Source organism: Trachypithecus francoisi, unplaced genomic scaffold, assembly GCF_009764315.1.
Source record: "Trachypithecus francoisi isolate TF-2019V2 unplaced genomic scaffold, Tfra_2.0 Contig00156, whole genome shotgun sequence".
NCBI lineage: Eukaryota > Metazoa > Chordata > Mammalia > Primates > Cercopithecidae > Trachypithecus > Trachypithecus francoisi.
Window position 1 is genome coordinate 109464 of NW_022680493.1, and position 25298 is coordinate 134761.

Genomic DNA, 25298 nt, shown 5'->3' on the forward strand with positions numbered 1-25298 from the left:
CAACTAAACATACTTTGCCATACAATCCAGTAATCACACTACTTAGCATTTACCCAAAGAAAGATAAAACATATTAACACAAAAATCTGCACATGGATGTTTATAGCAGCTTTACTCATAACTGCAAAAACTTGGAAGCAAGATGTCCTTCATCAGATGACTGGATAAATGTTATTCAGCATTTAAAAAAAAAAAAAAAGCTGGGCATGGTGACTCACACCTGTAATCCCAGCACTTTGGGAAGCCGAAGTGGGTGGATCATGAGGTCAGGAGTTCAAGACAAGCCTGGCCAAGATGGTGAAACCCCGTCTCTACTAAAAATACAAAAATTAGCAGGGCGCAGTGGCAGGTGCCTGTAATCCCAGCTACTTGGGAGGCTGAGGCAGGAGAATCGCTTGAACCTGGGGGCCAGAGGATGCAGTGAGCTGAGATTGCGCCACTGCACTCCAGCCTGGGGGAGAGGGTGAGACTCCGTCTCAAAAAAAGCAAATAAAAAATAAGCTATCAAACCATGAAAAAACAAGGAGAAAAATGCATATTATTAAAAGTCAAAATGAAAAAGTTACATATTTTATGTTTCCGACTACATGACTTCCTAGAAAAGGCAAAACTATGGAGACAGAAAAAGATCAGTGGTTGCCAGAAGTTAGTGGGGAGGGAGGAAGGATAGAAAGGGCACAGAGAATTTCTTGGAAATGAAACTACTCTGTACAATTCTCTAATGGTAGACACCTGCCATTATATATTTGTCCAAAACTACAGAACATACACCACCAAGAATGAATCCTAATGTAAACTATAGCCTTTGTGTGTTACTGATGTACCAAATGCAGGTTCATCAGCTGTAACAAACATACCACTCTGGCACGAGATACTGATAGTGGGGAAGGCTGTTCCCATGGGAGGGACACAGGAAATATGGGAACCCTCCATACTTTCTGCTCAATTTTGCTGTTAACCTAAAACTGCTCTTAAAAGTCTATTTTTTAAAAAACAACAAATTATGACAATGGAAAACTGATCAGTAGTTGCCAGGGGCTAGGGTTATGGGGAAAATGTGAATATAAAGATGTAGCGTGAGAGTTTCTTTGGAAATGATAAAACAGTTCTGTATCCTGGCTGGGCACGGTGGCTCACACCTGTAATCCCAGCACTTTCGGACGTGGAGGCAGGCGGATCACCTGAGATCAGGAGTTCGAGACCAGCCTCACCAACTTGGAGTGAACCCGTCTCTACTAGAAAGCCCAGCTACTTGGGAGGCTGAGGCACGAGAATCGCTTGAACCCAGGAGGCGGAGGTTGCAGCAAGCCGAGATCACGCCATTGCACTCCAGTCTGGGCAACAAGAGCAAAACTTCATCTCAAAAACAAACAAACAAAAAACCAGTTCTGTATCCTGATTGTAATGGTGGTTACATGACTCTATACATGTAATGAAACGTTACAGAACGATTATATCCCTGCTTAAAAAAAAAAAAAAATGAAAAAATGAAAAAAATGCATGTAAATCTTATTTAGATTTAACCAAAACTGGTTAAATCTAAATAAGATCTGTAATAGAGTTAATAACTGTACCAATGTCAATTTCCTATATATGATCATTGTATTATTATTATATAAGATGTTATCCTTGGAAGAATTTGAGAGGGAAACATGGAACTCTTCTGTACTACTTTGGCAGCTTCTATGTGAATCTAAAATTATTTTTTCAAAATAAAGTATTTTTAAAAGTCAAGCACAGAACTATGAAGTGTGTTCAGCAGATGTACTGGGCAGCTGTAGCTATTATGCAGTGGCCCAAAAGATACTGCAGACCAGCCATCTCAGCTATGGATTCTGAACTACTACTCCATCAGTTATAGAACTCAAAGAATGGAAAGACAGTACTATACACCAGCCCCTGGGTCTTCTCTATGGTCAGCAAGATCCCCAAGTGTCCAGGCCAATAATCCAGTAGCACTACCGTACATACCTAGGACTTGAGTCCTCAAACTTGATGCTTCTGACACCCCCAGTGCTACCTCACAGTCCACAAAAGTGAGATTCCTTGAGAACCTTGCAGGTTTTCTGACTAAAAATACACTGAGGACACTGCTGCCTTTCTCCTATTAGTGTTCCATTTTAGAGTGTGGTAGCTAGGAGATGTCCTGAGTTGGTAATCCATACTACACTGTATCCCCCTAACTCAGACAAACATTGTTATCTTAAAATCTTCAGTGAGGTTCTGAAGGAGGCTTAAAGACAGATAGGAGCTTCATTTATCCAAAGGATGAAAATGCCTAATATACAAACACCCAGGGGAAAGGAGATCACTTTTGAAATACCAAAGAGATGGTTTACAGAGCTATAAATAAATCCAAAAAAGCTACTCTTGGCCACTTGTATTACTTTTCCCAGTCTATCTTTTTACAGAGAAAGGAACCCAAATTTGGTTACTGGGAGGGTGGGCCTGGACCAGGATATGCTGATTTGGGAATGGCCCACAGGTCCTGTGCAAGGGTACTTCTGAACACTCACCTGCCCCTGCATGTTCATGATGACCACCGTGTTTGATCTGTTGCACACCACAAAGTGCTCAGGGTTTTTAGGAAGTAGAATCACACTGTTGACGGTAATATCTGTCCCCGCGGTGCTGCCCAGGGATTTAAAGGTATTTGAACATTCTGTGGTCTTCATATTCCAGATCTACCACACAAAAATTTAAGTTATAAACCTTTTTTTAGATATAAAAATTTCTAAAGTTTTAGGGTTTAAAACAGGTACTAAAAAAGAGTAGAAATGACTCAGGGGAAAGAAGTTTCTTACTTGATTTTAGGTCCAATCAAATATCCAGCACTGCCATATACAGTTGTCCCTCGGTATCTGTGGGCGAATTGGTTCCCGGATCCCCTTTAGATACCAAAATCCAAGGATACTCAAGTCCCATATATAAAATGATGCCGTATTTGCATATAACCTATGCACATCCTCCTGTATGCTTTAAATCATCTCTAGATTACTTATAATACCTAATACAATGCCCACACACCACTTCCTTTGTATGGATTCAATGTAGTACTTGGCATGGGGCAGATTTAAGTTTTGCTTTTTAGAACTTTGTGGAATTTTCTTTTTTTCCCCCAAATATTTTCAATTGGTGATTGGCTGAATCCATGTTCCAGATACAGAGGACCAACTGTATAGAGTAAGCATTCATCATGTATTTGTTGATGAATTGGCAAAAACAAAAGTCACAAACTAAAATTTAAAAACTTTAAAAAATCTATGATCTTTTCTAATACATTTTTCCTTAGCCAATAGAGCTCTCTCTCTTTAAAATTAGTTGTTTGTCAACACTGCTACTGTCATAAACAACCAGAAAGCTACCCTTGTCTGGATATCAAAACCAAACAGGGGGTGAGGCATGGTGGCTCACACCTGTAATTTCAGCACTTTGGGAAGCCAAGGCGTGTGGATCACTTGAGGCCAGGAGTTCAAGACCAGCCTAGGCAATATAGTGGGATCTTATCTCCATTTAAAATAATTAAAATAAAATACAAACAAAACAAAAACAGGGGCTTTTCTTTTTTTTTTTTTAATGAGATGAGCTCTCGCTATTTTGCCCTATTGTCCCCGCTGGCGTTAAACTCCTGGGTTCAAGCGATTCTGTCACTTCAGCCTCCTGAGTACGGGACCACAGGCAGGTGCCACTGAGCCTGGCTCAAATAGAGGCTTTTTAGCTTGAGACTCTATCCTGAGATTTTGATGTGGTAGGTCTAGGGTGAGGCACAGGCATTTTTTTTTTAAAGCTACAAATGATTCCAATGTACAGTTTATACTGAGAATGACTGAATAGAAGTCACAATGTTAGCACACACACGAGGAACTTTGAAGTGGAAGCTACTCTTGGCCACTTGTATTACTTTTCCCAGTCTATCTTTTCACCTTGTCCTTCTGGGCTCTTATGAACTGAAAGGGTTAAATCAGGTAGTACAGAAATCTGAGACGTGCTTAGGGAAGGGATGGACCAATAGCATTGTCCAGATACCACTCAATTCACCAGGCACAAAGTCTCTAAGGCATGGACTCTGCTGTGTTTCCTCTGTGCCTTCCACGGAGCTTGGCACAAAGCAGATGTTGAATAAATACCCACAAACAGGAGAAAACAGTTGCCCTGGTGTCAATACCGTTATCGCCTGCCTTAATCTCCTCTGAAGCCCAGATGCTTAGAAGAAAAAATGAACATTCAGGAATTAAGAATGCTAAGGCTTCCAGTGTTTTCCATTCAAAAGGTCAGTGACATACTCTGCCCCACTCACTGCAAAACTAAGAGGGAAAGACCACAAAATAAAGAAACTTAGACAAGCCATCTACCAGTGGCATTTACAAGTTGTGAGGCCCATATGCATAGCATGAGAGCAAATCCCATGACTGAAGTACTAACAGCTTTGCGTGATTTCTCCATTCATCCCAAGGGAGCATACATCTCCTGCCTTCAGGTCTCCCGGTTCAATTTCCAATCATGAACACCATTTTCAGACAATGGTCTGACATATATATATGTACATACATACATACATACATATATATACACATTTATTGATTAAGACAGGTTCTTGCTCTGTTGCCCAAGCTGAAGTACAGTGGTGTGAAAATTGCTCAATGCAGCCTCAAACTCCTGGGTTCAAGTGATCCTTTCACCTGAGCCTCCCAAGTAGCTAGGACTACAGGTATATGCCACCACACCTGACTGTCTGAATTTTAGATACTTAAATATGTATCTAAAATGTCTAGATATATGTGTTAAAATGTTTTGTTAAAATGTCTAGATCTTCTGCCACAAAGTACTCACTCATATAAGGCAATTCAAAAAGATTAGATCCAAAACATAGAGTGTCTCAAAGATCTCTAATAATTTGCTATTTGGGTTTCTCATATCTTTTCTAGGAAATGAGACCCTCTCTAAAAATAACTAAATTTTTAAAGGTACTGAAGATCCATTACTTTCAGCAAATTACTTATTAAATAACTATCTAGGAGAAGGCTTAGTTTTACTCAACACTTCTCCTATTCCTCTATAAATGCTACCAGGAAGGCCCTAAATTTGGGGACCAGGAATGCAGCAAGGCTGTGCAACAAAAAAAGAGATCTATTTATTAGGCCACTGAGCCTTTCGTGAATTTGACTGTTAGCAGGTAGACCATACCTATGGCAAAACAGATTTAACCACCGTGTGTATCTGTGAATGGGGGATGGCTTAAGTTTAGGACTCTTCACCCTTCCTCTTTTCCTACACATGAGAAAGTTCGTTTGGATTGAAAAAGTTTGAGATTGGGGTCCCAAGGCCAATGGGAATTACCCACAGAATATTGTTGTTGTCTCAGACTCACCTCAATTATGGCTAAAATAGCCAGTAAAGAGGTTTACTACAGCATAATCATTCCCATTATCACCACTGAAAACTCCTCAAAGGACAAAGATGGGGTAGACATCCCAAAACAAACCGAAAGCAAATACTTAACCTTTACAGTGCCATCAGAGGATGCACTAATAATGTAATGTCCATCTTGTGTAAATGTTGCTTCGTTAACAAAGGAGGAATGGCCACGAAATTCCTTCAGTGTTTTCCCAGATTTTAAACCATGAATTCTACCAAATGAAAGTAAATGAAAAGAACAATATTTAATATCTTATGGTTGTGACCAATGATTGAATGCATTTTAGATAAATTACAGAAGCTCATGTTATAATATTAAGAGGGCTATGTGATTGTGTACACGGTATAATTTTCATTATATCAAACAATCAAACAAAAGCTTTGCAAAGAAAGAGGCTGGAAGAAAACATGCCAATACCACCACAAGCTTCTGTTCAGGAATAGACCTCTAAAAAACAGGTTAACGGAAGACTGAGATCAGTGGGTCTCAGCTGAGTCCCAGGATAACAGACCCTCTAAAGTGATTATGATGCAGATAGGTCCATAGGACCATATTCTGAGAAACATGAATCACTGCTACCCCCTTTCAAATCTCTCCTCTGGGTAAAGACACAAATGGACAAAACAACAACACTGTGTGAGTTGTACTTTGGGGACCTAAGGTCTCACATACCTTCCCTCTCCGTATCACACCATCATGGTAAAAGCATAAGGAATCACTAGTACCTCCCTCCAGGGCCTCATTATATCAAACTCAAGTGAGAACAGTTTTGGGATTTTTACTTACCTAATTGTCTGGTCAAAAGAAGCACTAAGGATCTGACTGCTATCCTTAGAGAAGCTTAGACAGGTGACACCCTTACTGTGTGCCCTCTCAAATCTCCTTAAACACTGTCCACTCTGAATCTTCCATACCTTTATTTGAAAAAAAAAAGAATTAAAAAAAAACTTGTAAAGTGTCCTACTATAGCCCACAGAGCCAAGTAAGATGCAATGCTCACTAATGTACTGAAACAGCATTAAAAATGCATGCTAATAGCTGAGTATGATGTGTCTGGTTCACGTAGTACAATGGTAACTGAATCCTTTGAAACTTAAAACTCTTTCCATGTAAATTATTAAAACAAAAATATAGACTGTAAGTTCACTTAGCAGAGACCATTTCTGCAATTTTTGTAGCCCAGGATGTATTTCTAGCATTAAATACAAACCACAACAAACTGGCTATTAGATCATCCCCTTAAAAAAAAGGTCAGTGATTTTGATTTTTTTACAGCAAGCCAGGATGGTACAATAGAAAGGGCTTAAGCAGATATGAACTAAAGTCCCGGATCTATCACTTACCAAGTATGCGACCTTAAACATGTTACTGGATCACCCAGGCAGAGTTATTACTAAGATTACACAAGAAAAAGTAAAGTGATTAGCGTAAAGCTGATGCTCAATAATCAGTAGCTATTATTGTGCTGAATATCATATACAGGACACTACCCCATAGCAGAACATTCAAAATGTCTACACATGAGAGGCTGTGGCACTAATTCATACCTTGATTTTTCCATCTTGGGCCCCAGTTGCTAACATTTCTGTATCTCTGCTGAAACACATGCACAGGACAGCATCATCCATCATCATAAAGTTATCCTGGGCCTGGTACTTAAGATCCTAAAGAAACAATGGTTAGCAGTTATCAAAATAACACAAAAGCCAAGGCCCCAGTTCTCTACAAACTCACAAAAACCAGGGCAATGGATTGTACCTACTCTAAATCCCCAAAGTAAACAGAAGTGCCATGCAAACATGCTCCTAGTAACTAGTTCCTAGTGATATTGCTGGGGATAAATAATTTTATACAATTCAGATTAGTATTATTAAAAATACCAACATACTACTCTAGATCTTTTGCTTACTGATTTTTTTCTAGGCAAAATTTATCTAGTTTCATATTTTACATCTTTAATAAATTTGAATTTACCTATTTCTGTATGATGTGGGAAAGTAAACTAATATTTTTTCCAAATCATCAGCTACCTTTCCTGAAACAGTTTACTAATCTATTTATTTGTGATGCTTCTTTTATTATCCATTATTTTTCAAATGGATTATCTTTCTTATTTTTTTCTAATTATAAAGTGAGACTGCTTCCTGGTTTAAAAAATAAAAGCAAACTATACAGAAATATATAAAGTAGAAAGTAAAAATCACTCATAAATCCACTACCCACAGAGTGGAATCTGGCACTCTACGATAAAAATTACATTTTATTTATTTATTTTTGAGACAGAGTCTTGCTCCATTGTCCAGGCTGCAGTGCAGTGATGCAATCTCGGCTCACTGAAACCTCTGCCTCCCAGGTTTGAGCAATTCTCCTGCATCAGGCTCCCAAGTAGGATTACAGGTCCACACCAAAACACCCAGCTAATTTTTATATTTTTAGTAGAGACAGGGTTTCACCATGTTAGCCAGGCTGGCCTCAAACTCCTGACCTCAAGTGACCTACCAACTTCAGCCTCCCAAAGTGCTGGGATTACAAGTATGAAACACTGCGCCCAGTCAAAAATTACATTTTAAATCAGTGAATAAAAGTTAGTAAACAGCTATTTGAGGAAAAAACTAAGTTGGATCTACACCAACTTTATCCTCCTAAACAAATTCTAGAAGGGTCAAAAATTAAACATAAAATAAAAGATTAAAGTACTAGAAGAAACTGTAGGAGAAAAGATGAATAAATTTGATGATATAAAAAAAATTTAAGTCTGTAAAACAAAACAAGCAAAATCAAGACATAAAAGTCAAATTTTAAAAATATTTGTAATGTATATTACAAAATTTAATTTCCTTAAAATATAAAGAGCCCCTACAAATCAATAAAGAACAATCCAATAGAAAAATGGGCAAAAGATATTAAGACTTCATAGTGTAAGAAATATTAGTGGCTTCAGTAAAATAAAAAAGAAATATTGGCAGCTTTTCACATATAAAAAGATGTTTAACTTCATTCATAAGAGAAATAGAATTAGTACTACAATTAGGTTAGACTGGAAATGATCTTAAATAAAATGAGTGGTTAAATACATCATGGTTCAATCCATGCAATGTAATATAATACACCAATAATCTCTAACATATGCTATAAAAAGCAGGAAGTGTAACAGGGTATATAGTATGCTATCATCTGTATTTAAAAAATTTTGAAAAGGATACATAATAAATAACACACACACAGGATATTCCAGGAAAGTTACATAACAAACTGGTAATCCTGGCTGGCCCAAGGAAGGTAACTGACTAGCTGAGGTACAAGTGTTAGGAGCAAAACGCTACTTGAGTAACTTTCTGTTTTTTGAAAGTTGTATCAGTTGTACATATAACCCCTTGGGAAAAAAAAATTTTTTTTTTGCACATGCCTGTAATCCTAGCTACTCCAGAGGCTGAGGCAGGAGAATCGCTTGAACCCGGGTAGCGGAAGTTACAGTGAGCCGAGATCGTGCCCCTGCACTCCAGCCTGGGCAACAAGAACATAACTCTGTTTTTCTGGTTTTTGTTTTTTTCTGAGCCAGAGTTTCGCTCTTGTTGCCCAGGCTGGAGTGCAGTGGCATGATCTCGGCTCACTGCAACCTCCGCCTCTCGCGTTCAAGCAATTCTCCTGCCTCAGCCTCCCGAGTAGCTAGGATTACAGGCACCCACCACCACGCCCAACTAATTTTTTTTTTTTGTATTTTTAATAGAGACAGGGTTTCACCATGTTGGCCAGGATCGTCTCAAACTCCTGACCTCAGTTGACTCCTGACCGCCTCAGCCTCCTCAAGTGGTGGGATTACAGGCCTGAGCCATCGTGCCCAGCCTGAAAAAAAATGTTTTACTTGTAAAAATAATAGATAATAAAACAATTATAGATAATAAAGGTCCTCCCTTGGTTAATAAAATTAGAATTTAATTAAAAATTCTGTTTTTTTTTTTTGAGACAGCGTCGCTGCCCAGGCTAGAATGCAGTGGCACAATCATGGCTCACTGCAACCTCAAACTCCTGGGCTTGAGGGATCCTCCCACCTCAGCCTCCCAAGCAGCTAAAACTATAGGTGCACACAAGCATGCATGGTTAATTAAAAAAAAAAATTTTTTTTTTTTTGTAGAGACATGGTCTCACTATGCTGCCCAGGATGGGTTGAACTCCTGGGTTCAACTAAGTGATCCTCCCGCCTCAGCCTCCTGAGTAGCTAGGACTACAGGTATGCACCACTGTCCCTAGCTTTAAATGAGTTTTTTAATTACAAAAGTAATACATGTTCATTACATTCAGATCCTTTTTCAACTAATCTGATTTAGAGTGAGGGCACAGGTAAGTAATTCAAAATCAGTAATTTTTTCACTAGGAAGGTTAACACATTTAAAATACTTTACCTTTCTGATTTTTCCAGTAGTAAAGTTCCATACTTCAATGAATCCATCAACAGACCCAGTGACCAAATACTGACCATCTGGAGAAAATCGAGCACACTCCACATGTGACTTCTGACCAAACTATTTCAAATGAAACAATGAAACAGATGCATTTTTATCCAGTGGACTTAAAATAATTCCTATTTTAACCTTTTGAGAAACCCTGCCCTAGCATAAAGTCATAGCTGGCCCATATTATAGAGTATCGAAGGGGTATTTCTGTACCTGGACGCAGGGAGCTGGGTGGATGTATTTTTCTCTGACTAGTTTTATGTCTAGGCACTAAGTTGAAGCTAGTTTTTTGAACGTGAGATTGATATTTCCTAAGAAAAGGACAAAAGCTATTTTAACATGGGACTTAGAACAAGTAATACTGTTAGTTCAGACCACAATGTTTTGCAAGAATCAGCCACTGTTAGCATGACTTTCATACTCAATATGGCCTAACATGTTCCTGTTGTGTATCTCAGGGGGAAAAACTCATTTTTTCAAAGTAAATATTTTGTAAATACACTTTCTATCAGTGTTTCACAACCTTCATTTAATCAAGTGATAATGTATAGCTGACCAAACTTAGAATAACTAATTAAAGTTAATATACTATCTGATAAATGCATCCTGAGCATTTGCTAGTGAGGATGCTCCCAACAACAGATGAAAACTACAGAAAATTAGGTGGAAAGAACAGAGAAAAGCTTTCATGTGGATTTCACCTTAAATGCCAAAAAAGGAAAGTCTTACCCCAGTAGCATAATAATGACGGACTTATATTTGTCTCAAGGTTTCAGGCAGAGTAAATAAAGGTGCTGCTCAAAAATATGTTTATCTACAAGTTAGAATATATAACCCAGAAAAGGCAAATCCAAAATGTTAACCTAAAGTCAAATATTTGAGGAATATGAAGTATTTTAAAATCCAGGAATTTAGAGCACAAATCCAGAGAAACTGTAATATAGAGATGCTAAAGTAGCAAATATGCTTGTAATTCTGGGAATTACCTAGAAAACTTTTTCCTAGAAAACTCTCAGTTAAAAAAAAAAAAAAAACAAAAACAACCATAAGATGATAAAATCACTTTCCTCAAACATCACATAAGCCCACTTTGTAATCCCTGACTGGCACTCTGCCTGACACATAGCAGGCAAAACAAAAATCCTGAACAGGAGAAGTACATAGAAAGTTCACAGTCCCAGACTTAACCAAAAAAGAACTAACCATTCTTCCAAATGCAGGCTTCTTGGGAAGCAGTGCAAAGGCAGATGATGGGCTAGATGTCAAGCTAGATGTCCATCCATTAGATCCATATCTAAGGTGTACCACTCCCAGGCCACAGCAGTATCCCAGTGGACACCTGCAGCAACCTTGAATATTGTCAGAGCTGGAGAATGAGTTCTCCTCCTCAAGTATCCAAGCCCCTGGCACAGGGCCTGGCTGAGCCCATGACAAGTCCTCAACAAATGATTACTGACTGGCTGAATGTCTTAGGATCCTACCTTAATATGCCTACTCAGTTGTGTAGGAAATTTTTCTTCTTCCACATCTTTGACAGCTGCTTTGCCTCGAAACAAATCTATGGTCATACCAGGAGGAAGCAATCCTTGATGCTGCTGCCACTTCAGTGCCTATGAGGAAAAAAAAAGTATAGCAATCTGTTCAGGTGCTTTTAAGATCTGGTCATGACTGCTCAGAAACCAAGCCCGAAAGGATGAGGTTCAGAGTAAGCTGTGAGCCATCTAGACCCCAACTATTTTTGGCCATCCAAACACAACATAATCTGTGCTCCTCTGTGTGTCCAGGAACACATGCTGATCTAACGGTGGAAGGGGACTCTGAGAGCCAAGTCTATCATCCACCTATTTTCTTATAGGTGTGGCTCTTTTGTTATAAACAAAACCTGGAAAACAGAAATCTCCCATAGTACTAACACTCAAACACACCCACTACTAATATTTTATATACTACCTTCCAATATTCCCCCCGACATATGTTTCATTAACCTAGTTGTAATTATACTATATGTAAAATTTTATTTTCTCCTGTTTTCACCTATCAACAGATCATACCAGTCACAGCTATCATTTTAATGGCTGTAAAATACATCCCATCAAGTAGATGTCTCACAGTTAACATAATCAATATATTAGTGGACATTTACACTGCTTCCAATTTTTCAATCACCTAAATAATGCTGCAATGAACATCTTTGGACATAAGGCTTTTTCTATTTTGGGGATATTCCCTTCTTATTTTATATTCCTGGAAAAGAAATTACTAAATCCAAAAAGAACATGAATGGTTAAGGCTCTTGATATATTTGATATATAGTGCCAAACTCCTTTCCAAAAGGGCTGCTTTCCAAAAAAAGTTGCATTTGCAATAGTGTTCACAACTGCATTATGAGGGGTGAAATAAATAATGAACTTTGGATGGTCCCAGGTTAAATCATTCACCAGCTATGTAATTTTGACTCCCAGTTTTGCCAATTGAAAAAGTCAGGAAAAAAAAGCCTAATTCGGGGGCCAGGGGTGGTGGCTCATGCCTGTAATCCCAACACTTTACGAGGCCAAGGCGGGCAGATCACCTGAGGTCAGGAGTTCCAGGCCAGCCTGGCCAACACGGTGAAACCCCATCTCTATTAAAAATACAAAAATTAGCTGGGTGTGGTGGCACATGCCTGTAATCCCAGCTACTCGGGAGACTGAAGCAGGAAAATTGCTTGAACCCGGGAGGCGGAGGCTGCAGTGAGCCAAGATCACGCCACTGCACTCCCAGCCTGGGTGACAGAACGAGACGGTTTCTCCAAGAAAAAAAAAAAAGCCTAATTCATAGAGGATAAAACAAAATAATATATGTGAATCCTGTATAATAAGCGTATGTTCACATAATAAGCACACAATCAATGTTTATTCCCCTTTCCTTTTGTTATACCAAGAAAAGTCAATAATTTTTGGATATCATTTAAAGCAGGGGTCCCCAACCCCTGAACTGCAGACCAGTACCGGTCCATGGCCTGTTAGGAACCCAGCTGTACAGCAGGTGAGTAGCCAGCGAGTGAGAGCATTATTGTCTGAGCTCCACCTCCTGCCAGATCTGCGCAGCATTAGATTCTCATAGGAGCATGAACCCTATTTTGAACTGCGCATGCGAGGGATCTAGGGTGCACACTCATTATGAGAATCTAATGCCTGACGATCTTAGGTGGAAGAGTTTCATCCTGAAACCCACCCCCGATACCCCACCACCATCTGTGGAAAACCGGTCTTTCACGAAACCAGTCTCTGGTGCCAAAAAAGTTGGGGACCGCTGATTTAAAAATTTTAGCTACTTTAATAAGTAGAAATAGAATACCCTACTTTAGGCAGTTCTCTGATTGAGTTGAACTTTCCTCTGTATTTATTAGATATATTTCCTCTTCTGTTAACTGTTTGTTCATGTTAGTTGCTCACTTATCTATCATAGTCTTACCATTCTCACCCATTTGTGAACTTTAATGTGATAAAGGTATTTGTTGTTTATGTTTGCTACAAAGAATTATTTTACCAACTTTTCTTTTTAAAGAGAAGGGTTCTCACTCTGTCAGGCTGGAAGTGCAGTGGCATGATCACGACTCACTGCAGCCTCGAACTCCTGGGCTCAAGCAGTCCTTCTACCTCAGCCTTCCAAGTAGCTGTGACTATGTCTATTTTTGGATTACAGCTTTATAGGTTTCTTTTCATCTTAAGCTCCATTTTCAAGTGATGAAATCTGTTGATCTTTTCCTTGGTGTTTAATCTCTAAGCTTGGGAAGAATATCAGGTTTGATAGATTATATAATCTCCAAGTGTTTTTCTATTTTCTTAAAATATCTAACTTTCTATCTGAAATTATGCTACATAAAATATGGGAGCAGGCTCTGATCTTACCTCTCCTCCGCAATTCTAAAGTCAGTGTCCCAACATCATATACTAAATATATTTTTCCTTTATTCCTAGGTTTTGTGGTATTCCCCATTGTCATCCATGGAATTAATATAAATAACAGGATTGGGTTTTTGCACTGTTGCTGCACTGGTTGCAACAGATATTCTTGTGCCCACTACCAAAATGATGCAAACTATAGGTCTTTATTAAATGCAGTATTTCTAAGCCTAGTATGCTCTCAACATTCTTCCTTTCCAAAGTTTCTTTGCTAAATATATTTTTTCTTTTCTTTTTTTAATTGAGACAGAGTCTCACTCTGTCACCTAGGCTGAAGTGCAGTGGCGCAATCTTTGCTCACTGCAAACTCCACCTCCCGGGTTCAAGTGATTCTCATGCCTCAGCCTCCTAAATAGCTGGGATTACAGGTGTGCGCCATGATGGCCGGCTAATTTTTCTATTTTTAGTAGAGACGAGGTTTCGCCATGTTGGCCAGGCTGGTCTCGAACTCCTGACCTCAGGTGATCCACCTGCCTCGGCCTCCCAAACCACTGAGATTACAGGCATAAACCACCGTGCATGGCCTGATAAATGTATTTTCAAGTTTATTATTCCAGATGAATGCTAAATTCCTTTGTAAAGTAGTTCTAATCCTACTGCAATCTTTATTATAATTGTTTTAAATCTGACAACTGGCATTGAATGTCAGTCTTATCCCAGAAAATCAATGTTTCACCATTTACTCAAGTATTCTATTGTAAGTTTTGAAGGTTTTTTTTTTTTTTTGCCTTTTTAAAAATAGAAATCATCTATTTCCCAGATAATGCTAGGTTTTACATTATATTTCTGCTATAAACAGAACACTTTTCCACTGAATTTTCTAACTGGTTGCTGCTGATAAACAGGAGTGCAATCAAATTGTATATTTTGTATCTAGCAACTTTCCAAACTTTAAAATTCTAACATTATTATAGTTGAAATATTTAATGTTTCTAAATATATTAATTTCTTTCCAAAATTCCTATCTTACTTATGTTTATGTTTTCCTGCAATCACCAGAGAGAACTTGTGTCTCCTTGAACCCCTCTCCAATCAATCTGTACTCTCTTCTGGCCTGTAACAGTTTCTAATCACTTCCATATTCAAAAGAAAAAAAAAAAAAACCTTGTCTTGCCCTATGTTCTTTTTGAGCTTCTGTTGTCCTCTTCCCTCCCCACCACCCTCATCTCCTTCCCTTAACCACCAAGGTTCAAGAACCATCTACATTCGCTACCTTCACTTCTCAGTTAAATTCACTCCTTAACTCACTGCAATATTGCTCTGTCCCCATCTTTCCACTGGCAGTGCATCTCAGATATCCTAACAGCCAAACCAGACTCCTTTCTGACCCTCATCATGTTTTCTGTTGCTGTTGATCTTAATGAACACTCTTCAAACTCTCTCTTGGCTGCTCTAAACCCATTCTCTCGAGGTTCCTTTTTCTCTCTCTGGCTGTTCTTTTCTCTGTTTGCTCTGTTAAGTGTTCCCTGCAGTTTCCTTCTCAAATTTTTACTTCTTCTTTTTTTTTTTTTTTTTGAGACAGAGTTTCGTTCATGTCACCCAGGCTGGAGTGCAATGGTGCGATCTCAGCTCATGCAACCTCCACCTCCCAAGTTCAAGCAATTCTCCTGCATCAGCCTCCGGAATAGTTGGGATTATAGGTGCAAGCCACCACACCTAGCTAATATTTTTGTATTTTCAGTAGAGACAGGGTTTCACCATGTTGGCCAGACTGGTCTCGAACTCCTGACCTCAGTTGATCCGCCCACCTCAGCTTCCCAAAGTGCTGGGATTACAGGCGTGAACCACCACACCTGGCCAAATTTTTACTTTTCTTATTCTACGTGCTTTCCCCAAGTAATTACATTTACAGCTTCAACTACTACTATCATTTCCAAATCTATAATTTTAGCCAAAATCTCTAGGTTAAGGTCCAGATTCACAGATCCAAGTGCCTATACTACAAGTTTCCACTTGTATGTCCCACAGGAACTTTAGCACATCTAAAAATGGATCATTTCTCCTATCTCTAGTTTCTACCCCCAGCCCCCAACAAATCTGCCCTTCTTATATTTTCTACCAAGTCACTCAAACCAGAAACTAAAAGGAAACGAAACCTAGAACGAAAACCTCACTTGCTCTTCACATATAACCAATTAAATGTAGAACACATGAGTTTATTTCCACTCTCTCTAGAAAATCTACTAAAGTGATGGTAATTAAGGAATAAAAAAGATACATGCCCCAAAAGACAAAGAGAATGGGAGAACAGCAAGAAAATATGTTAGTTAAATTTTAGGAGGTGAAAAGTGAATGGACTTGTGGGAAGCAAGAAGAACAGAGAAAACTGAAACCTAATTGTACAAGGTGAGGAAGGGGAAGCCACAAGAAGCAAGTCAAACTACCTTGCAAAACTCCAAAAAGGCTTAGGAACTGGAGGAATCACATATGCCGCAGGGCTGAAAACAGAGGCAATATTAAAGTCTGTATAAGGAGCATTTAGCTACCACGACTTCTCCCAACCCTGTGCAACTACCTCACCTTAGCCTCAAGAGAAATCAGCTAATGTACATTCTAGAAAGGTTGAGGTCCTGGGCTCTGGAAATCTCAGCAGAGTTGAGAACAGGGTGGAGGTGAGAAGCCACAATGAAAACTGGGGGGTTCAGTGTACACTGGTATGCTGAACAGTGAGATTTCTCTATCCTCCACTCCTACCTGCATCCTCTCAGCTCTGGCTCTCAAGATACGGTTTAGGGCCGGGTGCGGTGGCTCAAGCCTGTAATCCCAGCACTTTGGGAGGCCGCGGATCACGAGGTCAGGAGATCGAGACCATCCTGGCTAACACGGTGAAACCCCGTCTCTACTAAAAATACAAAAAAAAAAAAAAAACTAGCCGGGCGAGGTGGCGGGTGCCTGTAGTCCCAGCTACTCCGGAGGCTGAGGCAGGAGAATGGCATAAACCTGGGAGGCGGAGCTTGCAGTGAGCTGAGATCCGGCCACTGCACTCCAGCCCGGGCGAAAGAGCAAGACTCCGTCTCAAAAAAAAAAAAAAAAAAAGATACGGTTTAGGCAGGAACTACTCTCCAGGCAGCAACTACTCTCCAAGCAGGAACTACTCTCTGGAAAAGCTGACCAGTCCAAGAGAATATTTCTGCAGAGAATGACAAATGAGGATCCCCATCCTATCATCCCAGGCTGAATTCTACCAGTTCTCAAACTCCTCCTTCCAACCACCCAACTGGACATACAATTCCGTTATTTAGTGTTTCACTCTTAAATATAAACCATAGCAGAGATCTCTTAAGTATTTGAGGAAAACTTCCACATATGGTCAGCAAAACAAACAGGGAAGGGAACTCAGAGAAAAAGAAAAAATAGGAACAATATGGGGCAGGGAGGAAAATAAAACTTTAAACATTTAGAGAGAAAGATACACAGTATTACAGACACAAGTAAAATCTCAAAAATTTATTCCTACACTTTCTTTCTTAGGAAGTTACTGGACTCAGTACTCCCACAAAATGAGGGTCGAGGCTGGACTCAGTGACTTACACCTATAATCCCAGTACTTAGGAAGGCAGAGGCAGGATAGCCTGGGCAACACAGCAAGGCCCTGTTCTTCATTTAATTAAAGACAAAAAAAACAAAAAAAAAAAAAAAAAACGCTGGGCGCAGTGGCTCACACCTGTAATCCCAGCACTTTGGGAGGCCAAGGCGGGCAGATCACGAGATCAAGAGATCGAGACCATCCTGGCCAACATGGTGAAACCCTGTCTCTACTAAAAATACAAAACTTAGCTAGGCGTGGTGGTGGGTGCCTGTGGTCCCACCTACTTGGGAGGCTGAGGCAGGAGAATTGCTTGAACCTGGGAGGCGGAGGTTGCAGTGAGCCGAGATCGTGCCATTGCACTCCAGTCTGGTGACAGAGTAAGACCCTGTCTCAAAAAAAAAAAAAAGAGGTCTAACTATGAAAGAAAGAAAAATGACGAATCTATAAGTAAGACCTACAAAAAAAAAAGAGGCCCAAAATTCCCAGTATGAAGATGAGAGAAGTCCTGGTACAGTAACTGTGCAGCAATACAAGAGAACTAGTCCTGATGAGAACAAAAAGAGAAGGGCCTCAGGAAAGATATCAGCAAGGGGAAAAAAAAGGACTTTTGAGGGTTCTACCAGAAATACTCAGGCTGGACTAGCAGAAGTGCATAGAAAACTAGGCAAAAGAAAAAATAAAGCAATAATTATTGCAAATCATAAAAATTTATGTAAGAAATTACACGTAATTATTTTTTAGCTGTGAACAATATCTATATAAAAATAACTATGTAAACACTGAATACAGATCGAACCAGAAGTTGTGATACAACCCTACTGAAAATCTGGAAGAAGAATTAAGTGTGTATTGAGGAGAGTGGGTATGAGACAAATCATTTTTCAGTGAAGAAAGTTAGTTGCTAATGACTAAAAAAAAAAAAAAAAAAAATCAGGTAATAACAGTATAAACATGGTATTCAGCTATGGAGGTAATAGGAAAGTTAAGAACCAGAAGTGGAGAAGGGAAGCACATGGGACTGTTATTCCCTGTAAGCCCTGAAGTACTACTTAAACGATGCACAGCTATTAGTTCGATTAAAAAATTAAAAAGCAGCTTACTTTTAAATCTCAGAATCACTGCAGGCCTGCAACAAATAGCTTTTTGATCCTTTTCTAAATGCAGATTTAGTGCAAAAAGGTTATTAACATCCCTATTAATTACTTGTGCCCTTTGTTATTTATAAAATATCTATTACTCTAGGTAGCTTGATAATAATGACAATGCTGGCAACACTATTGGTAATTTTTAAAAAATCATCACCAGCAGCTACCATTTACTATTTACAAGGTGCCAGGAACTGTATAAAGTGTTTATGAACATTATTTCTCTTAATCCTTACTCATCAATACTATGATGAGTAAATGGGATCAGAAAAGTAAAGTAATTTGCCAAGACAATATAGCTGGTAAATGAGAAAGCCTGGATTCTAACTAGGGTGGGCAATTGATCCAATTTTTCCAGGACAGTTACTGTTTCCACTTGGTGTTCTGGCATAGTGATCAATAGTACTCTCAACACTATCCCAGACAGGATGATAAATTCTATGGTAACCCTAATTCTAACTGACTCCAGAGCTTGTTCTTAACCACTAATCTATATTGCCTCTCCCAGGAAAGGAGAGTGGACCAGCACAGTTATTGGTAGAAGCAACTCTGTAGGTAGTCACCAATTCTTAGGGTGTACGATTTCTTCAGCAAAGACATAGTTTATACAAAGGAAATTGTACCAGTTCACTTTTTAAATTTATTTTTATTTTTGGAGACAGGTTCTCGCTCTATTATTGCCCAAGCTGGAGTACAATGGCATGATCATAGCTCACTGTCATCTCAACCTTCTAGGCTCCAGTGATCCTCCCACCTCAGCCTCCCAAGTAATTGAGCCCACAGGCACACACCACCATACCCCGCTAATTTTTTTACTTTTTGTAGAGACAAGGTCTCACAATGTTGCTTAGGCTGGTCTCCAACTTCTAGGCTCAAGTGATTCTCCTGCCTCAGCCTCCCAAAGTGCAAGGATGACAGGTGTAAGCCACCACACCTGGCCTCTAAAGGAATTGAATTACCTGTCCCAGCAATGCCATGAGACGAGATGGAGGCACCACACTGACTTCACCAGCTAAGGCCTGGGCAATTGCTGCTCTTCTCTTTTCTTTGCTACTTCCATCTGGGTATGCCTGAAATAGGAGAGGATGTAGCATCATTTCCAAGAAGCGACAATAAGATATGAGTGTGCTTATTTAAAACAAACAAGCAAAAGCATACACAGAGGAAAATGTGAAAAGAAATTACCCAGTTAAAGAGGGGATTAAACTAATTTAGTTTTTGAAAATAACTTCCCAATTCTGTCCACTTGCATTTCAAAAGTATGAGTTGGGAGAAAACTGAGGTCAGCCAATCCACACTATTGTTATTTTTTCATTGAGTTCCTGGCCAAAGGACACACTGCTATTTTTCTGAAAAGAGTCCAAGTAAACCACATTAAACCGAGTTGTTTTTCCAGGTTTTCAAAAATTTGCAGAACCAAGAATTCTTTTATATTCTTTAGTAATTTCTTAAATGGCTCCCAGCACAGAAGTGCTTCACCACCTCTAAGTTAAATCCTGTCCTGGTGATCTAAACTCCTTTCCTTTATCCTCATTTTAAGTTTACTTTGACATTCCATTATCCAGTGCCTATTAAGTTCTTATTCCTCCTGAGAAAATACTTGCAAACTAGTAACCAGAATACGACCGGGCGGGGTGGCTCATGCCCGTAATCCCAGCACTTTGGGGGACTGAGGCGGGCAGATCACCTGAGGTCAGGAGTTCGTGACCAGCCTGGCCAACATGGTGAAATCCCTTCCCTACTAAAAATAGAAAAACTAGCCGGGCCATAGTGGTGGGTGCCTGTAATCTCTGCTACTTGGGAGGCTGAGGCAGGAGAATTCCTGGAACCCAGGAGGCGGAGGTTGCAGTGAGCTAAGATCATGCTATTGCACTCTAGCTGGGGCGACAACAGTAAGACTCCGTCTCAGAAAAATAAATAAATAAATAAATAAGTAAATAAATAACCAGAACACAGGGCCAAGTGTGGTGGCTCATGACTATCATCCCAGCACTTTGGGAGTCCGAGGCAGGTGGATTGCTTGAGGCCAAGAGTTCAAGATCAACCTGGCCAACATGGCGAAACCTCATCTCTACTGAAAATTCAAAAATCAGCTGAGTGTGGTGGCACACATCAGCAATCCCAGCTACTTGGTGGCTGAGGCATGAGAATTACTTGAACCCAGAAAGCAGAGGCTGCAGTGAGCCGAGATCATGCCACTGGATTCCAGCCTGGGTAACAGAGCTCTGTCAAAAAAAAAAAAAAAAAACCCAGAATATATAAGGAGCTCAAACAACTCTATAGGAAAAAAATGTGATAATCCAATGTTAAAAATGGGTGAAAGACCTGAAAAGACGTTTCTCAAAAAAAAAAGACATACACAAGGCAAACAGGTTTATTTAAAGGTGCTCAACACAACTGATCATTAGAGAAATGCAAATCAAACTATAATGAGATACCATCTCACTCCAGTTAAAATGGCTTTTATACAAAAAGGCAGGAAAGAACAAATGCTGGTAAGTGGAGAGAAAGGAACCCTCATACACTATTAGTGGGAAAGTAAATTAGTACAACTACTATGGAGAATAGTTTGGAGATTCCTCAAAAAACTAAACATGGAGGTACCATATGATCCAGCAATCCCACTGCTAGGTACACACCCAAAAGGAAATCAGTATATCAAAGAGATATCTGTACTCCCATGTTTATTACATCAATGTTCACAATAGCCAAGATTTGGAAGCAACCATTAATAGATAAATAAAGAAAATGTGGTACATGTACACAATGGAGTACCACTAGCCATATAAAAGAATGAGATCCTGTCATTTGCAACAACATGGATATAACCAGAGCTCATTATGGTAAGTGAAATAAGCCAGGCACAGAAAGACAAACTTTGCATGTTCTCATTTATTTGCAGGAACTAAAAATTAAAACATGGAGATAGAGATATATGGTTATCAGAGGCTGGGAAGGGTGGAAGTGGCAGGGTAAGAAGGAAAGTGGGGATGGTTAATAGATACAAAAAATATAAAGAATAAATAAGAAACAGCATTTGATAGCACAACAGGGTGACTATAGTCAATAATAATTATACATTTTAAAATAACTGAAAGAACTGAATTGTTTGTAAGACAAAGGATAAATGCTTGAGGTGATGGATACTCCATTTACCCTCATTATGCACTGCATGCCTATATCAAAATATCTTATGTACCCCATAAATATATATACCTACTATGTACCCCCCCCCAAAAATGTTTTAATCCTTTTTCCTCCTATTTTGACAAACCTCTAGTGAAAGGCTGGGGGGGTAGGCAGGAAGAATGAAACTATACAGATAATATGGTTTTGGAAGAATAAAAGACTATCTATCATCATGCTCTACCAGTAAGCATAATCAGCTAAGAAGCAAAAGCACAAGCTTCTAGGGACTAAAAAGGCTAGAATGAAACTGCATTTGTTAGGGGCAAGACACACAAATGATCAGTGAACATACCAGCAATCAGGCAGCACTTCAGGGAGGGCTAATGTGGAAATGACATCAGAATAAAATTTTCTGTAGTAACCAACACACAATCCTCTAAAATGAGGTGTGTAGAAGACTCTCAAATAATCAGAAAACTGAACAAAATTATTCTTTTTCTAACATATGCAAATTTCAACCAACATATATAAACAGAGAAGCATCATTCTCAAAAATTAAATCAAAATCACAAAAAGTATCCAATAAAATAATTTAAAAAAAGATGTTATTATATTTCCAAAGCTGACAAAAAGTTCCTTTACATTACCACAGTCATACCTCACGAGGATCAAAGTAAGACCTAGCCAAAAGGTTCTCCAGATGAATATATCGCTCTGGCTGTGTTTGTTTTAACATGATCATGGGATCAGTCTGTCTCAAAAGTGACCTGGCAGCACCCAATTCACGGAGCTCTATCAATTCCAGAACAACCTGAACAATTTAAAAAAAAAAAAAAAAAACAGATGTTTCAACACATTCTCTTATTAATATTTTTCAGTAAAATATCTAACACAGATATGGCCTGTCAAAGTGATTTCCAATACCAGGAAGCCCCTTTCCCTTTTCACTAGCAATTTCAGGTGGACAACTGAAGTAATTATAAATAGTAACTTCAGCTGGGCTTGGTGGCTCATGCCTGTAATCCTAGCACTCTGGGAGGCCAAGATGGGTGGATCACTTGAGGTCAGGAGTTCGAAATCAGTCTGGCCACTGTGGTGAAACCCACTCTCTACTAAAAATACAAAAAAATGAGCTGGGTGTGGTGGTATGTGCCTCTAATCCCAGCTACTCGGGAGGCTGAGGCAGGAGAATTGCTTGAACCCAAGAGGCAGAGGTTGCAGTGAGCCAAGCTCATGCTACTGCACTCTGTCTCAAAAAATTAATAATTTCAATCCTTCAAACTCTATCCATTTTTATCTACCAATCTCCCCTCCTCTCAAGCTTCTTGCTCAGAATGTAGATGCCAAAGCTAAAAATGGGAATATCCCCATGGGCTCCAGAGAAACCTTTCTCCAGTTACCAAAATTTTCTATGGGAATTATTGAACTCATATGGATTATAAAGAAATAAACTGCCCAGACATGGCAGTTCACACCTGTAATCCCAGCATTTGGGAGACCGAGGCAGGTAGATCACTGAGGTCAGGAGTTGGAGACTAGCCTGGCCAATGTGGTGAAACCCCGTCTCTACTAAATACAAAAATTAGCCGGGTGTGGTGGTGCACGCCTGTAATCCCAGCTACTCAGGAGGCTGAGGCAGAAGAATCACTTGAACCCAGGAGATGGAGATTGCAGTGAGCAGAGGTCGCACCACTGCACTCCAGCCTGGGCAACAGAGTGAGACTCCGTCTCAAAAAAAAAAAAAAACCCCGAAAACAAAAACAAAAAACCAATTTCCCTACTTTTACTTCAAATTACAATCTTATTTCCAAAAAGTCTACTCTCTGTTTTATAATCACAAATTTGTCTGATCTTTGTCCTAGGTTCTTGACTTGGAGCTTCTTGGAATTTAACCAGTGATAGGGGTATCTTTCTTACTCCTGGGCCCCTTGAATCACACCTGGGTTTGTGCAAAGGAAATGGCTCAGGATAGGTAGGAGCTAGTTACAGAAAGACTAACTATGTGATTAGAAAGTTGAGGTTCTCTTACGCCTGTAATCCCAGCTCTTTGGAAGGTCAAGGCTGGCGAACTGCTTGAGCCCAGGAGTTTGAGACCACCCTAGGTATTATGGTCTACAATAATCCTGTGATTATTGTAGATCCTGTAGATTATTGTGAGATCCTGTGTCTACAAAAAAATGCAAAAATTAGGCAGGCGTGGTGGTGCGTGCCTATGTTCCTAGCTACTCAGGAGGCTGAGGCAGGAGGAAGGATTGATCCTGGAAATGAGGATGCAGCAAGCTGTGATCTTGCCACAGCACTCCAGACTGGGTAACAGAACAAGACCCAGTCTCAAAAAGAGGAAAGAATTTTAATTTGGGAAATCTTGGATTTTCCGAGAAGGGAGAAAAAATACCATGTCAAGCCTTGCCATTGTAAGTTTTACAGGCTGATGCAGCCCTACTGTGCTTGAAGGAACGCTCGCTGATGCTTTTTCGTCAGACAGCTGGCCCACAGCAAATCAACCCACGGAGATCAGCATCTCCACCACTCTCACCTGCTCGTAGAGGTCAATGAGGGTTTTGTCTGGCAATTTCAGAGACTGGATAGCCTGCAACACAGTATCCCAATGGCCACTGTTAATGTCAGCCACAAAACTCTCAATGCTGTCCACAGTATTCAGAGACACAGTAGTCTCCTCCTGCAAGGTGGCTAACGCCCGATGTAAACTGTTCTCCTTTAAGTACTGCATGATAAGGCGGATCACACTGAAAGAAAACAAATCATTCAGCTCAGGGATTCTCACTCACCCGAGGTCAAAAACAAAGCCTACTAAGCTCCTACTCAATCATTTTCCTTTATCATTTCTTTATCATGTGAGTAAAATTTTCCAAAATCACACAATCTAAATTACAAGGGGACCCCTCCAACCATAGAGACACTAGGGTTCAAGGAAGGGAAATCATTTGCCTAATGTCTCAGTCAGCTAGAAAGGGAGTTGGTATCAAGGTGACTGACTATCTTATTTCCTAATTCAGAGCCTAGTTTCCCATTCATTCCTATAATTATATTGTAGCACACTTCACTGAATTACTTTAAATGACTACACTAGTCATTGATACAAAATAATCTAAATGAGGCTAGGCATGCTGGTTCACGACTGTAATCTCAGTACTTTGGGAGGCTGAGGCAGAAAGATTGCTGGAAACCAGGAGTTTGAGACCAGATCAGGCAGCTGTGAGACTCCATCTCTACAGATTTCTTTTTTTTAATTAGCCAAATATGGTAGCACGTGCCTGTAGTCCCAGCTACTTGGGATGTTGATGTGGGAGGATCCCTTGAGCCCAGGAGTTCAAGACCAGCATGGGCAACATAAGGAGACCCCTTCTCTACAAAAAAAAAAAAAAAGGCCGGGCACAGTGGCTCACGCCTGTAATCCCAGCACTTTGGGAGGCCGAGGCGGGTGGATCACCTGAGGTCGGGAGTTCGAGACCAGCCTGACCAACATGGAGAAACCCCGTCTCTACTAAAAATACAAAATTAGCTGGGCCTGGTGGCACATGCCTGTAATCCCAGCTACTAGGGAGGCTGAGGCAGGAGAACTGCTTGAACCTGGGAGGCGGAGGTTGAGGTGAGCCGAGATCGTGCCATTGCACTCCAGCCTGGGCAACAAGAGTGAAACTCTGCCTCAAAAAAAAAAAAAAA

The 25298-nt window shown here is 39.8% G+C and overlaps 1 protein-coding gene across 1 annotated transcript in view; it reads right to left on the reverse strand.

The window, feature by feature from the left end:
• SMU1 (SMU1 DNA replication regulator and spliceosomal factor) overlaps positions 1-25298 on the reverse strand; it is a 33260-nt gene that overhangs the window by 5635 nt on the left and 2327 nt on the right. The window contains exons 2-10 of the mRNA XM_033187611.1: positions 24151-24361; positions 22273-22425; positions 19445-19555; positions 11349-11477; positions 9817-9936; positions 6964-7080; positions 6203-6330; positions 5501-5627; positions 2517-2684 (exon numbers count right to left, since the gene is read on the reverse strand). Of these exons, the coding sequence (XP_033043502.1) occupies positions 2517-2684; positions 5501-5627; positions 6203-6330; positions 6964-7080; positions 9817-9936; positions 11349-11477; positions 19445-19555; positions 22273-22425; positions 24151-24361 (1264 nt within the window). The remainder of the gene's footprint in view (positions 1-2516; positions 2685-5500; positions 5628-6202; positions 6331-6963; positions 7081-9816; positions 9937-11348; positions 11478-19444; positions 19556-22272; positions 22426-24150; positions 24362-25298) is intronic.